This window comes from Oncorhynchus masou, chromosome 31 (assembly GCF_036934945.1).
Source record: "Oncorhynchus masou masou isolate Uvic2021 chromosome 31, UVic_Omas_1.1, whole genome shotgun sequence".
NCBI classification, from domain to species: domain Eukaryota; kingdom Metazoa; phylum Chordata; class Actinopteri; order Salmoniformes; family Salmonidae; genus Oncorhynchus; species Oncorhynchus masou.
Window position 1 is genome coordinate 64,388,309 of NC_088242.1, and position 16,550 is coordinate 64,404,858.

The window sequence follows — 16,550 nt, forward strand, 5'->3', positions numbered from 1 at the left end:
CCCAGCTGCAGTGTGTGCAAACCTGGTCAAGAACTACAGGAAACGTATGATCTCTGTAATTGCAAACAAAGGTTTCTGTAACAAATTTTATGTATCAAATACAGTGCCTTGTGAAAGTATTCGGCCCCCTTGAACTTTGCAACCTTTTGCCACATTTCAGGCTTCAAACATAAAGATATAAAACTGTATTTTTTTGTGAAGAATCAACAACAAGTGGGACACAATCATGAAGTGGAACGACATTTATTGGATATTTCAAACTTTTTTAACAAATCAAAAACTGAAAAATTGGGCGTGCAAAATTATTCAGCCCCCTTAAGTTAATACTTTGTAGCGCCACCTTTTGCTGCGATTACAGCTGTAAGTCGCTTAAGGTATGTCTCTATCAGTTTTGCACATCGAGAGACTGAAATTTTTTCCCATTCCTCCTTGCAAAACAGCTCAAGCTCAGTGAGGTTGGATGGAGAGCATTTGTGAACAGCAGTTTTCTTCTTTCCACAGATTCTCGATTGGATTCAGGTCTGGACTTTTGACTTGGCCATTCTAACACCTGGATATGTTTATTTTTGAACCATTCCATTGTAGATTTTGCATTATGTTTTGGATCATTGTCTTGTTGGAAGACAAATCAACGTCCCAATCTCAGGTCTTCTGCAGACTCCATCAGGTTTTCTTTCAGAATGGTCCTGTATTTGGCTCCATCCATCTTCCCATCAATTTTAACCATCTTCCCTGTCCATGCTGAAGAAAAGCAGGCCCAAACCATGATGCTGCCACCACCATGTTTGACAGTGGGTATGGTGTGTTCAGGGTGATGAGCTGTGTTGCTTTTACGCCAAACATAACGTTTTGTATTGTTGCCAAAACGTTCAATTTTGGTTTCATCTGACCAGAGCACCTTCTTCCACATGTTTGGTGTGTCTCCCAGGTGCTTGTGGCAAACTTTAAATGACACTTTTTATGGATATCTTTAAGAAATGTCTTTCTTCTTGCCACTCTTCCATAAAGGCCAGATTTGTGCAATATACGACTGATTGTTGTCCTATGGACAGAGTCTCCCACCTCAGCTGTAGATCTCTGCAGTTCATCCAGAGTGATCATGGGCCTCTTGGCTGCATCTCTGATCAGTCTTCTCCTTGTATGAGCTGAAAGTTTAGAGGGACGGCCAGGTCTTGGTAGATTTGCAGTGGTCTGATACTCCTTCCATTTCAATATTATCGCTTGCACAGTGCTCCTTGGGATGTTTAAAGCTTGGGAAATCTTTTGTATCCAAATCCGGCTTTAAACTTCTTCACAACAGTATCTCGGACCTGCCTGGTGTGTTCCTTGTTCTTCATGATGCTCTCTGCACTTTTAACGGACCTCTGAGACTATCACAGTGCAGGTGCATTTATACGGAGACTTGATTACACACAGGTGCATTGTATTTATCATCATTAGTCATTTAGGTCAACATTGGATCATTCAGAGATCCTCACTGAACTTCTGTAGAGAGTTTGCTGTACTGAAAGTAAAGGGGCTGAATAATTTTGCACGCCCAATTTTTCAGATTTTGATTTGTTAAAAAAGTTTGAAATATCCAATAAATGTCATTCCACTTCATGATTGTGTCCCACTTGTTGTTGATTCTTCACAAAAAAATACAGTTTTATATCTTTATGTTTGAAGCCTGAAATGTGGCAAAAGGTCGCAAAGTTCAAGGGGGCCGAATACTTTCGCAAGGCACTGTACTTATGTCATGCAATAAAATGCAAATTAATTACTTAAAAATCATACAATGTGATTTTCTGGATTTTTGTTTGAGATTCCGTCTCTCACGGCTGACGTGTACCTATGATAAAAATGTCAGACTTCTACGTGGTTTGTAAGTAGGAAAGCATGCAAAATCGGGAGTGTATCAAATACTTGTTCTCTCCACTGTATTTAGTGTAGTTGTATCTAAATATGATAACTTTTTTTATGTTTCAGCATTTTTATTTTTATGAAATTCACTGAGGAGGATGGTCCTCTCCTTCTTCCTCTGAGGAGCCTCCACTGTTGTATACCCTGTTATTACAGAAACAATCACACACACACAAAAATCCATCCAAGTTGCAGAACATTTTGAAATGCATAGACTTTCATTGCTAATGCTTCTTCTCCTCCCCCGAAGCATCTGAATCTCCAGTTATGTAACATGTGCTAACATTAGACTCGCCTTGATTATCTGGAATTACAATCAGATTCTGTGATTAATTTAATCCTAATCTCATAAACCTTGGTGTGAAAAAGTCAAGAGCAGTTGGAAATCCAGATCTTCTCTCCTCCCATTAGAGTAGTGTAAGGACATGTGCTCACTAATTGCTGATGGTGTTTTCACTATTATGGTTACTAAATCAGAGTTAATTATTAAAGTAACACCACAATACTTTTATTTTGAGAGGCACCTTGTATCATTTTTACCTTGTTACATTTTCCTGTTCCTCAGCAGATTGTACAATAATTCAACCATCATCATTCACACTTTCCAGGTCTTTAAAATGACATTTAGCAAAGACAAAAGCTTGTGGTAATTTGATAATCGTTCCCACTGGAGATAATCAACCATTTACAATAACATTAGTCATTGTGGTAACCTGCTGACAATCACCTTAATTATAGGCTGAGACTGTGATCCTATATGCAATGAATAGTAGGAGGAAAGGCAATTATCAGTCTGTACTCATCTGTCAGATTCACTTCCTTATAGTGTAACATCAACGGATGACCTTCTTTGCACATAAAACACTTCTGGGTGGTATGTGTTGTGTTTTGTCACTACTATGAAAAAAAAAAAAAAAACAACAGTCCTACTATCGAGAAAAAAAACGATGTTAAAAAACAAAAATACTAGCATTGAAAAAAACTGTGTAAAACATTTTTGTAAATAAGAACCAGACCATACATAAAAAAGAACAATAGTTTATTTGTAACATATATGAACTACAAACTCCTGGTTTATAATCGATCTTCATATGTTTTTTTAAGGTCATGAAAGTATGCTAACATGAAAATCAATGTCTTACTATTTTACAGTATGTTTCTATTTTTCACTTTAATAAACAGGTTGTTGGCACATGTAAAATTAAAATTTAAAACGTTTTTATTTTTTTATTTATTTTAAAAATGTGTTTTTATAGAAATCTACCACTAGAACAGTATTCCTTCTCAGAGAAAATAATGTGGAGCTAAAAGCATCTTGTCCCTCCTACCCAACCAAAACATTGAGATACAATACATAAAGAATGAGATAGATTTACTAAATTGCAATAAATGCACCATAAAAGTCTCCAAATCATTTACCAACCAAATGAAAGAGAAGGGATGATGGACAAACTCTCTTACTTAAAAATTTGAGATCCAGATCCCACCATGATCACCCCAAACACATCGTCAATGACTCACAACAGATGGTTTACGTCTGTGCTAAACTCCATGTAAACATCTTTAGTTATTGTATTGGCAGAGATGCCACACTGATGAACATGTTTGTTTCATGTTGACTAAAACTGTGTTGAAGAAGCTCATGTAAAATGGAGTTACCTGAATTATAATTAGGTCATAACGTGCCACAAGACATTAAAATAAGTTATTCATTCATCTTTGAGGATTTAGTCTTTCTGTCCAAGTATACAGTAGAAGTGACGTTTAAAACTGATGACGGGATTTGTCTATTCCCCGATTCTGCATCCTTTACTGTCTGGGTTTAAGTGGAAAAGCAACAAGGGTGACGCTTATATCATTATAATCCGTGACAACCTCCATACTCTGCTGTTTAATACTATACACTGGTCAAGTGCAAGGGAATGAAATGCTACTACATCACTGTAAGCATATTGTTTCATAGTTGAGGTGCATTTCAAATAACACTATCCACAGACATACCATTTTCAATTGACTCTGAATAATGTTAAAGCATCTAGCTAGCCAATGGGAGCTCTGATAGCGCATGCCTTTCTGCTTAAGGTCATGGTTTCCATGGTGACTGAATCAGCCCACTCCTGTATTTGACATCATATCATTAATAGTGCTTCCTCCCAGAAAATAACTAGATGACATCTGTGTACCCTCATTCTTCTGGAGAATTTAAAATAGAACACAATCATTTATTTCTCAGAAACAAAATGGACCCGAAAAAGAAAAAGCACTGTTGCATAACCTTTCTTAGATGTTTAACATTATGGAGGGAGTGGAGACCAAAAAGAAAAGCAGGGGGGGTGCTATGCTGACAAATGGAATTGTTTTAAGATGGTCATACTATGGAGCATTTCGCTATTTGATTTAGAATTTTAGGACCACTTTAGAAAATAAATATATTTAAAAAACGATTTAATAAAATATTGATTTGGGCCTATAGAAACGCATTGAATAACACATTCAACAAGGGTTTAAAGTGTATGTCCTAAATCTCGTCGATCATTTTTTTAAACTCAGGAAATATATGTACTGAATATATATATTTTTTACACATATTGAACCCCTTTTTTGTGTAGGAAAAAAACTATTTTAATACTTCCATTCGTTTCTCAAACCGGTTACCTTCAGATGAGTTCCGTGACATTTGTTGGGGTATCCACTTTCCATAGAGTGGTTAAATTAGTCAAACCGTTCGGACGCTTCAGACACAAAAAACTGATATCTCTAGCTTAAACTGATGGATTTTGATGGGGATTTTTTGGTTTAGTAAATTAGATTGATGCACAATCTATAAAAAAGACTCCTGGGGTATGTGGCTAAGCCTTGGATGTGAAGGGTATTTGCTTGGCCTCTTTATTTATGGCACCAGTTTTTTACTGTGGGGCATTTTTAATGTTTTTCCAGGGAGCAGGTGCCTGTGAAGCACTGTCCACCCAAAGCCCTGAGGGTATGTCGATTAAAATAGAAATGGTGTAATGGTTGAGGCAGAGAGATGCAGGTGTGACCTGAACATCTGCTCGAAGCCACACACCTCATCCCTAAATCCTCTCTCTCTCTCTCTCTCTCTCTCTCTCTCTCTCTCTCTGCATGAACCCTGGCATTCTGTCCTCTATCCCTCGTCCTGAGCTTGGCAGGGGCACGGTGTGAATCTGGGCCTGTCGTGCCTATGTGCCCAATGTTTGAACAGACAATAGATAGGCAATGTGCTAGGACAGCTATGTTCGGTGTCCTTAGCCCCAGTTCCCACTCACCAGTCTGCTCCTTGCTGCCCTGGTTTAAGTCAGGGGTCATAGAGAGTTAACACAGGAGAGTTATCAGTATCCTTGGTGGTGTTCCAGGGCTCTTTTTTTAAATCAAGTCACACAAATCAATATTTCTCTTAACACCTGGACAAGTATTTGTGTCAGGAACCACATTAATATCATATAGCAATTTTCAGCGATTTGCAATGAGACTGCAGATAAGATGATCTGGAATAGCACCCATATCTGTGATGATATGGTAAACCATCATAACAGCTGGTGTGGGATGGGAAAAGGTGGTATGACATTCAGGGAGCTCTCATATGCCTGACTGTATTTGCCAATGCGATCTCCATGACTCACAAAGTTATGATGGATCAGAGCAAGTGGAATAGAGAAGGAATCACAAATGGTATGAATACACAACGTGTAAATGAGACAAACACTGTGTGAAACGTAATTTTCTGGCGTAATACACACAGTGAGATAACTATGAAGCATTTGTTGCTAACAGTTGGCCATGGTATAGTTTGGATCACACTTCCCTCATTTAACGTCCCTAATCTATTGATGGCAGAGCCAAGGGTACGTCTGTATCTAATTTGAGTGGCAGATTTAATGAAATATTGTGTTATCAGATTTCATCACTTACAGTCCCAGCATTCACCCTCAGATAACGACCAAGCTTTTAATCCATCTAAATTAACAGATTTTCACAATATATTTAATCAATTAATTTGTGGCAGGAGGAAATCTCTAATGTGATCTAGAAATGATCTAAGTATGTGGGGTAAAAAGAGGTTGCCAACTTGCCATCACTTACAGATTGGGGGAAACCAGAACATGGTTAATTTGAGATTCACATAGAGTTTGTAAGCATATTAGTAAACCATCCTCCCTCAAATTAAGAAAACTAAACATCTGATGAAATAAGTTCTGAAAAAATAATTGCAGAATACAGTTTTTTCTTGATTTAGTCACAATAGATTTTTTTCTTAAATAAATAACTTCTTTTTTGTAAAGACATTTTTTGAAACATTAGACATACCCTAGTTCCCAATGTCATTGAATAAACATCATCAACCACTGATTCGTTGGACAAATAGTCAGTCAAGTCCTCCACTTCACATCCATAATCCTTATAACTAATATCCAATAATGTCCCTTTTGTAATTTCATCAGTTCGTCTCATTATGAAAAAATGGTTAGATCTGAGTCTCTTGTACATTGTCTTTCGAACTGGCCCGGATTAACAAAGGTTCGTGCGCCGAGCTGTGTATGGAGTTGATAGTGGAGACGTGGTTGTACGCAGACTTATAGGTGTTGTAGTGGTTCAGGTGCTCATGCTCCAGCGGGGGCAGATTCAGGTGGCCCTCCATGGCCGGCCCGCCTGTCACACAGTCCTCGTCTACATTGATGATCTCAATGGTGCGCTGTGGCGCATGGTGGTTCTGCTGGTGGTGCTGCTTCCTCATCTTGTAGAAGATGATTAGCATAACGGCGGCCATGAGGGTGATGGCCACGAAGCAGCCGATGATGATTTTGGTGGTCTTCATCACCTCATCCAGGCCGGTCATGGAGCTGTCGTTCAGGTCCGTGACAGGGATGGTAAAGGTCTTCTCTGTGGCCCGGGTGGAGAGGGGCGTCCGGGCCGTTGTGGTGGTGGTGGAGGTGGACGACACAGTCTCCCAGGATCCGGCGGAGGGGGTGGGGCCCACCTTCTGCCACACGGTGGAGCGCCCCTCGTCGTGCACTGGCTCGATGGTCTCCACTGTTACTGTGGTAAAGTAGCTGAGAACGTTCTCTGTGGAAGACACGTTGAGAGTGGCAGATGCTGTGGTATTGCCTGCTGAGTTGCTTACCATGCAGGTGTAGGTTCCCGTGTCTTGCATGGTGACATTGGTGAAGTTGAGCGTGCCGTCGTTGAGCACAGAAATGCGGATCTTGTATGCACCGTGGGTCATGATGGAGCCATTGGGCGTAATCCAACTGACTGAGGTCAGAGAGCTGGCCCTACACTTCAGCTCTGCAGCCATACCCTCTGTCACGTTCAGGTCCGCTGGTGGTTCCACAATTACAGGTGCGTAACAGTGGAAATAGTTCTGGTCCAGCTCACCTATGTAGCGTCCCTTGTGGCTGGCTGGGGAACTGCAGCGGGCACAGCAGCTGGTGTTGGCCGGCACCATCTCTTTGAGCCACCAGCTGAGCCACAGGATGTCACAGTTGCAGTTCCAGGGGTTGTGATGGAGGTGGACTCTCTCCAGGTGGTGCAGGGGGGTGAAGAGATCATGGGGCAGCAGGGTGAGGTTATTGTGGGCCAGGTTGAGCTCCACCAGCGACTGCAGGTCATCAAATGAGTTCCTTTCAATGGTTTTGATCTGGGCATGCATCATCCACAGCTTCTGCAGATGGATCAACCCTTTGAAGGAGCCAGGTCTGATGACCGTCAGCTGGTTCCCTGACATCTCTAGCTCGTCCAGCTTGACCAGTGGGATGAGGTTGGGGATCTCCTTCAGATTGCACATGCCCAGGTTCAGGTAGCGCAGGTTGCCGAGGCCCTCGAAAGCCCCCTCTGAGATATACGAGAGGCGTTTGAGTTCCCCTAAATCCAGCCGCCGTAGCGAGGGCACCCTGTTGAACGCATACGAGGGAATGCTCTCGATGGGGTTGTTCCTCAGCCACAGCTCCTTGAGCTTGGAGAGGTACTCAAAGGCCCCATTGGGGATTGTGGTGAGGCGGTTGTCAAACAGCTCCAGAGTGTTGAGACTAGCCAGGCCGTTGAAGGCCCCAATCTCAATGTTTCGGATGTGGTTCTTGCTCAGCTGCAGGATCTCCAGGTGCCGTAGGTGCTTGAAGCTGTCCACCTTGATCACCTGGATGAGGTTCTCCTGCAGGTTCAGGTAGCGTGTGTTGGTGGATATGCCGTCTGGGACCTCACGGAGCCCCCGCCGCGTGCAGATCACCTTGCTGAACTGGTTGCTGCAGGAGCAGACAGAGGGGCAGGTCTGAGCGCGCACCAGGCCCGCCACCGCCAGGAGCTGGAGGGCTAGAAGCAGCACAAACAAAGGGTCGGACAGGGCCCGGTTCCACCTAGGACCTCTCATCGTCTGCTGCTGCCGAGAAGAGGTCATCTTGTTCAACATTCATAATTCATTGGCTGGGTCGTCCACTTTTCGGGAAGAGGCGGTGATGGAGTTGGCTGAAACAAGAAAAGAACAGAGGGGAAGGATGGGTTAGAAGGGAGGAATGTAAATGCAAGCCCATCATGTATTATAATTTGTTTCCAAGATATAAACATCACGTGTACATTGGTTTTTAAGTGATGACATATTCATTGTAGCCTGTTAATGTGTTTCTTGTGCAAGGAGACATTACAAGGATAAACCATATATAATCTGTCTGAAAAAAAGGCTTCAGAAATCAATAGATACACACACACACACACACACACACACACTCACGTATTAATACCCACTGTGTGCCACAATATGAATAAGCGATGACCTTGGCAGTGTGTTTTATATCCGTTTCTGTTTCTGAGTGTGTCGCCCCCTACACTCTCAATCTTAGTCACATAAAACAAAATCACAATATTGCCTTCAACTTCTGTGCTGTATCTCTCCATTGGTTGGGAGGAGTGGGGGCAGGCACAGTCATGTCTGAGGCTGTGGTGTGAATTATATTTCAGACTGGGGGAACATAAAAAACAGGAAGCTTGCCACCCACCAGTCCTTCAATCAAGCTGCCATATCAGGAAACTTTGGATTGCATCTTGTAGTGATGCTCAGATGTATGTATGTGGCTGGACTGTGAAAAGTCAGAGGCACAAAGATAGCAGGGAATGATGATCTGTCTGTATCATATGGCATGCTGTTAGGTGATGTGTGTGCTGTACTATGCTGTAGAACTCTTTGAAGAACAATTTTTGGAATCCAGGTTGAATAATTTGGTTCAAGGTATGATCCTTTTTGGTTCCATGTTGAACCCTGTCAACAGAGAGTAGTACATGGAACCCAAAAGGTTTCTACCTGGAACCCAAAAGGGTTCGACCTGGAACCAAAAAGGTTTCTCATTTGGGTGTACTCCAAGAGAGTGTACTAAGAGTGTACTTCAATGACACTTGACTTCAGTGGTGCAACCTACAGCATTTATGAGGGAGCCACACTAGTGCACTTAAAGAATCAAAAATTGTATTTGTCACATGCGCCGAATACAACAGATGTAGACGTTACCGTGAAATTCTAACTTACAAGCACATAACTTCTTATGGCTGGGGGCAGTATTGAGTAGCTTGGATGAATAAGGTGCTCAGATGTGCCCAGAGTAAACTGCCTGCTACTCAGTCCCAGTTCCTAATATATGCATAATATTAGTATATTTGGATGGAAACACTCTGAAGTTTCTAAAACTGTTTGAATGATGCCTGTGAGTATAACAGAACTCATATGGCAGGCAAAAACCTGAGAAAAAATCTAACCAGGAAATGGGAAATCTGAGGTTGGTCGTTTTTCAACTCATTCCCTATTGAAGATACAATGGGATATTGGTCATTTTGCACTTCCTGAGGCTTCCAATAGATGTCAAACGTCTTTAGAACCTTGTTTGATGTTTCTACTGTGAAGTGGGGGTGAATGAGAGGGAAATGAGTCAGAGGTCTGCCAGAATGCCTTGAGCTCGTGACGCTCGTTCACATGAGAGCGAGCTCTGTTCCATTGTTTTTCTACAGACAAAGGACTAAGCATGAACCCCTGCTTTGCCCCAATGTTGAGGATCAGTAAGGCAGATGTGTTGCTGACTACCCTTACCACCTGGGATTGGCCCGTCAGGAAGTTCAGGATCCAGTTGCAGAGGGTGGTGTTTAGTCCCAGGGTTCTTAGCTTAGTGATGAGCTTTGTGGGCACTATGGTCTAGAACGCTGAGCTGTTGTCAATAAACAGTATTCTCATATACAGTTGAAGTCGTAACTTTACATACACCTTTTCCAAATACATTTGAACTCAGTTTTTCACAATTCCTGACATTTAACCAGAGTAAAAATTCCCTGTCTTCGGTCAGTTATGATCACCACTTTATTTTAAGAATGTGAAATGTCAGAATAATAGTAGAGATAATGATTTTGGCCCATACCTCCTGACAGAGCTAGTGTAACTGAGTCAGGTTTGTAGGCCTCCTTGCTCGCACAAGCTTTTTCAGTTCTGCCCACAAATTTTCTCTAGGATTGAGGTCGGGGCTTTGTGATGGCCACTCCAATAGCTTGACTTTGTTGTCCTTACACAATTTAGCCTGAACTTTGGAAGTATGCTTGGGGTCGATATCCATTTGGAAGACCCATTTGCGACCAAGCTTTAACTTCCTGCCTAATGTCTTGAGATGTTGCTTCAATATATCCACATAATTTTCCTTTCCACATGATGTCATGTATTTTGTAAAGTGCACCAGTTCCTCCTGCAGCAAAGCAACCCCACAACATGATGCTGCCACCAGCGTGCTCCACAGTTGGGATGTTGCTCTTCAGCTTGCAAGCATTCCCCTTTTTCCTCCAAACATATCGATGGTCATTATGGCCAGACAGATCTATTTTTGTTTCATCAGACCAGAGGACATTTCTCCAAAAAGTACGATCTTTGTCCCCATGTGCAGTTACAAACCGTAGTCTGGCTTTTTTATGGCGGTTTTGGAGAAGTGGATTTTTCCTTTCTGAGCAGCCTTTCAGGTTATGTCGATATAGTACTTGTTTTACTGTGGATATAGATACTGTTGTACCCATTTCCTCCAGCGTCTTCAGAAGGTCCTTTGCTGTTGTTCTGGGATTGATTTGCACTTTTCGCACCAAAGTACGTTCATCTCTAGGAGACAGAACGCATCTCCTTCCTGAGCGGTATAACGGCTTCGTGGTCCCATTGTGTTTATACTTGCATACTATTGTTTGTAGAGATGAACGTGGTACCTTCAGGTGTTTAGAAATTGCTCCCAAGGATGAACCAGATTTGTGGAGGTCTACAATTTTCTTTCTGAGGTCTTGGCTGATTTCTTTGGATTTTCCCATGATGTCAAGCAAAGAGGCACTGAGTTTGAAGGTAGGCCTTGAAATACATTCACAGGTACACCTCCAATTGACTCAAATGATGTCAATTAGCCTATCAGCATCTTCTAAATCCATGACATCCCTTTCTGGAATTTTCCAAGTTGTTTAAAGTCACAGTCAACTTTGTGTATGTAAACTGCTGTCCCACTGGAATTCTGATACAGTGAATTATAAGTGAAATAATCGGTCTGTAAACAATTATTGGAAATATTGCGTGTGTCATAAACAAAGTAGATGTCCTAACCGACTTGCCAAAACTTTAGTTTGTTAACTAGAAATGTGTGGAGTGGATGAAACACGAGTTTTAATGAATCCAACCTAACTGTGTGTAAACTTCTGACTTCAACCGTAAATATGTGTCACAACCCTCAGCAAGTGAATGTGTAATTACACATTCCTCGTTCCAATTGCGTAATAAAAATTCCAAAACAACCCTATTACCATGTAAGTAGAGTACAACCTATGTAACAACTATGTTGTTGTAACATAGTAATAGTGGCAACTTAATATAAAGTGTTACCCAAATCAAATAATACATAAATAATAATTTGTTATATTATTAATAATATATAATCTCCAGGTTCATCTGCTGTAAATAATTGGTGTCTAGTAACATATTGTCCAATGAAGACAGCAAACATTTGCATAAACATGTTTGGGAAAGTAATCCCGCTTTCAGAAATACAGAAGTATAGTAGCATAAAACAATATTTACAACAGAATACAATATTGTTATTTCAGGGAATAACATGGCTCGATCCAGTGCAGCATAAGCATTCCATTTTGTGTTCTAGATTTGAGGATATAAATCAGATGGATTGTTGTCCCAATGGTAGCGGGGGGCGTGAGTAAATTACATTTCCTATTGAGTCACTGGACAGTGAGTCACTTTGTTATTTTAATTCAGAATCAGGGGAGAAAGAAGCAGAGGAGAGGAAAGAAACCACTAAAAAGATTGATGTCTGACAAGTATTTTCTCTCCTCTGACTTTGAGGAGGTGGTGAGTTATATAACCATAGTCTCTACTGGTGAATAAAATAAAATCAAGTATAATGTGTATTCACCACCCTTGGCATTTTTCCTATTACAACCTGGAATTAAAATAGATTTTTGGAAGGTTTGTATCATTTGATTTACACAACATGCCTACCACTTTGAAGATGCTAAATGTTTTCTATTGTGAAACAAACAAGAAATAAGACAAAAAAAAAACAGAAAACTTGAGCGTGTATAATTATTCACCCCCCCAAAGTCAATACTTTGTTGAGCCAACTTTTGCAGCAATTACAGCTGCAAGTCTCTTGGTATATGTCTATATAAGCTTGGCACATCTAGCCACTGGGATTTTGACCATTCTTCAAGGCAAAACTGCTCCAGCTCCTTCAAGTTGGATGGGTTCCGCTGGTGTACAGCAATCTCGTTCCACATATTCTCAATTGGATTGAGGATTGTTTCCTCTAGCATTCTCACAAGGTCCTTTACTGAACACGTCTCCTTCCTGAGCGGTATGGCGGCTGTGTGGTGCCATGGTGTTTATACTTGCGGACTATTGTTTGTAAAGATGAACGTGGAACCTTCAGGCGTTTGGAAATTGATCCCAAGGTTGAACCAGATATGTGGAGGTCTACAATTTATTTCTGATGTCTTGGTTGATTTCTTTTGATTTTCCAATGATATCAAGCAAAAAGGCACTGAGTTTGAAGGTAGGTGTAATGATTTTCTTCATCTGATGAGGAGTATGAAAGATCAGACCAAAACGCAGCGTGGTAAGTGTCCATTTTAATGAAATATACTGAACACTAAATACAAAAGAACAAGAGAATAAATTAAAACCGAAACTGTCCCGTATGGTGCAAACACTGAAATGGAAAACAACTACCCACAAACACCAGGTGGGAACAGGATACCTAATTATGGTTCTCAATCAGAGTTAATGATTGACAGCTGCCTCTGATAGGGAACCATACCAGGGCAAACACATAGAACTATAACATAGAATGCCCACCCCAACTCACGCCCTGACCAAACTAAAATAGAGTCATAAAAAGGAACTAAGATCAGGATGTGACAGTAGGCCTTGAAATATATCCACAGGTACACCTCCAGTTAACTCAAATGATGTCAATAAGCCTATCAGAAGCTTCTAAATTCCTTTGTGTCTTGAGGAGAAACGGAACGCAGGAAGATATCATGCGGTATGCACGTGACCTTGAACTGGCTCTCTGCCAGTAGTCTGACTCATGCCCCTCTTATTCAGTCCCACAACACAGTAGAAGCCATTCCAATTTCTATAGATGGTGACATCTAGTGGAAGCCCTAGGAAGTGAATCCTCATTCATATCGCAATGGGATTTCAATAGGAAATGGTTTGAAAATATACCAAACTCAGATTTCTCACTTCCTGTTTGGATTTCTTCTCAGATTCTTGCCTGCCATATGAGTTCTGTTATACTCACAGACATCATTCAAACAGTTTCAGAAACGTCAGAGTGTTTTCTATCCAATACTAATAATATGCATATAATAGCAACTGAGACTGAGGAGCAGGCCGTTAACTCTGGGCACCTCTGGACACCTTTCATCCAAGCTACTCAATAGTGCCCCTGCAGCCTAAACAAGACATTTGTGGAGTGGTTGAAAAACACATTTTAATGACTCCAATCTAAGTGTATGTAAACTTACGACTTCAACTGTAGGTGTTCCTTTTGTTCAAATCAATCAAATCAAAAAGTTTATTTGTCATGTACGCCGAATACAACAGGTGAAATGCCTACTTACAGGCTCTAACCAATAGTGCAAATAATAGGTAGGTAGGTAAAGAAATAAAACAACAGTAAAAAGACAGGCTATATACAGTAGCGAGGCTACATACAGACACCGGTTAGTCAGGCTGATTGATGTAGTATTTACAGTACATGTAGATATGGTTAAAGTGACTATCCATCTATGATGAGCAGAGAGTAGCAGTAGCGTAAAAGAAGGGGTTGGCAGGTGGTGGGTGGGAAACAATGCAGATAGCCCGGTTAGCCAATGTGCGGAAGCACTGGTTGGTCGGCCTAATTGAGGTAATATGTACATGAATGTATAGTTAAAGTGGCTCTGCATATATGATAAACAGAGAGTAGCAGCAGCGTAAAAAGAGGGATTGGGGGGGAACAAAATCCAAATAGTCCATGTAGCCATTTGATTACCTGTTCAGGAGTCTTATGGCTTGGGGGTAAAAACTGTTGAGGAGCCTTTTTGTCCTAGACTTGGCTCTCCGATACCGCTTGCCATGTGGTAGTAGAGAGAACAGTCTATGACTGGGGTGGCTGAGGTCTCTCTAGTTTGCTTTTGATGTGGACACCAAGGAACCTGAAGCTCTCAACCTGCTCAACTACAGCCCCGTCGATGAGAATGGGGGCGTGCTCGGGCCTCCTTTCCTGTAGTCCACAATCATCTCCTTTGTCTTGGTTACGTTGAGGGATAGGTTGTTATTCTGGCACCACCCGGCCAGGTCTCTGACCACCTCCCTGTAGGCTGTTTCGTCATTGTCGGTGATCAAGCCTACCGCTATTGGTGTCATCTGCAAACTTAATGATGGTGTTGGAGTTGTGTCTGGCCATGCAGTCATGGGTGAACAGGGAGTACAGGAGGGGACTGAGTATGCACCAGTACACTGGGAGCTCCAGTGTTGAGGATCAGCGTGGCAGATGTGTTGCTACCTACCCTCACCACCTGGGGGCTGCCTGTCAGGAAGTCCAGGATCCAGTCGCAGAGGGAGGTGTTTAGTCCCATGGTCCTTAGCTTGGTGATGAGCTTTGAGGGCACTATGGTGTTGAACGCTGAACTTTAATCACATTCTCACATCGGTGTTTATTTTGTCCAGGTGGGAAAGTGCATTGTGTAGTGCAATAGAGATTGCATCATCTGTGGATCTGTTGGGCGGTATGCAAATTGGAGTGGGTCTAGGATTTCTGGGATAACGGTGTTGATGTGAGCCATTACCAACCTTTCAAAGCCCTTCATGGCTACGGACGTGAGTGCTACAGGTCTGTAGTCATTTAGGCAGTTTGCCTTTGCGTTCTTGGGCACAGGGACTATGGTGGTCTGCTTGAACTACGTTGGTATTACAGACTCAATCAGGGACATGTGGAAAATGTCAGCGAAGACATCTGCCAGTTGGTCAGCACATGCCCGGAGCACACGTCCTGGTAATCCGTCTGGCCCGGCAGCCTTGTGTATGTTTGTCCTGTTTAAAGGTATTACTCACGTCGGCTACTGAGGGCGTGATTACACAGTCATCCGGAACAGCTGATGCTCTCATGCATGCCTCAGTGTTGCTTGCCTCAAAGCGAGCATAGAAGTGATTTAGCTCGTCGGGTAGGCTCGTGTCACTGGGCTGCTAGCAGCTGTGCCTCCCTTTGTCGTCTGTAATAGTTTGTAAGCTCTGCCACATAAGACGAGCGACAGAGCTGTGTAGTATGATTCAATCTTAGCCCTGTTTTGACACTTTGCCTGTTTGATGGTTCGTTTGAGGGCATAGCAGGATTTCTTGTAAGCTTCCAGGTTAGAATCCCGCACCTTGAAAACGGCAGCTCTACCCTTTAGCTCAGTGCGAATGTTGCCTGTAATCCATGGAATCTGGTTAGGGTATGTACGTACTGTCACTGTGGGGATGACGTCCTAGATGCACTTATTAATAAACCAGTGACTGACTCCTCAATGCCATCAGAAGAATCCCGGAACATGTTCCAATCTGTGATAGAAAAACAGTCCTGTAGTTTAGCATCTGCTTTATCTGACCACTTTTATATAGACCGTGTCACCGGTGCTTCCTGCTTTAATTTTTGCTTGAAAGCAGGAATCAGGAGGATAGAGTTCTGGTCGGATTTACCAAATGGAGGGCGAGGGAGAGCTTTGTACGCATCTCTATGTGTGGAGTATAGGTGATCTATATTTTTTTTCCCTCTGGTTGATGGAAATTTGGTAGAACTGCATTAAAGTCTCCGGCCACTAGGAGCGCCGCCTCTGAGTGAGTGGTTTCCTGTTTGCTTATTTCCATATACATATATACAGCTGACTGAGTGCGGTCTTAGTGCCAGCATCTGTCTGTGGTGATAAATAAACAGCCACGAAAAGTATAGCTGAAAACTCTCTAGGCAAGTAGTTTGGCCTGCTATTTATCACAACATGCTATACTTCAGGTGAGCAAAATCTTAGATTTCGTGCACCCCCCCCCCCCCCGTCTTGACAGAATGTGCTGTTCTGTCTTGCTGGTGCAGCGTATATCCCGCTAGCTGAATATT

The 16,550-nt window shown here is 42.1% G+C and overlaps 1 protein-coding gene across 1 annotated transcript in view; it reads right to left on the bottom strand.

Annotated features, from left to right (window-relative positions):
* Positions 1 to 2,924: 2,924 nt before the first annotated feature.
* Positions 2,925 to 16,550, bottom strand: part of LOC135524272 (leucine-rich repeat-containing protein 4C-like) — a 136,826-nt gene continuing 123,200 nt past the window's right edge. The window contains exon 3 of the mRNA XM_064951671.1: positions 2,925 to 8,376. Within this exon, the coding sequence (XP_064807743.1) occupies positions 6,383 to 8,320 (1,938 nt within the window). The 5' untranslated portion in view covers positions 8,321 to 8,376 and the 3' untranslated portion in view covers positions 2,925 to 6,382. The remainder of the gene's footprint in view (positions 8,377 to 16,550) is intronic.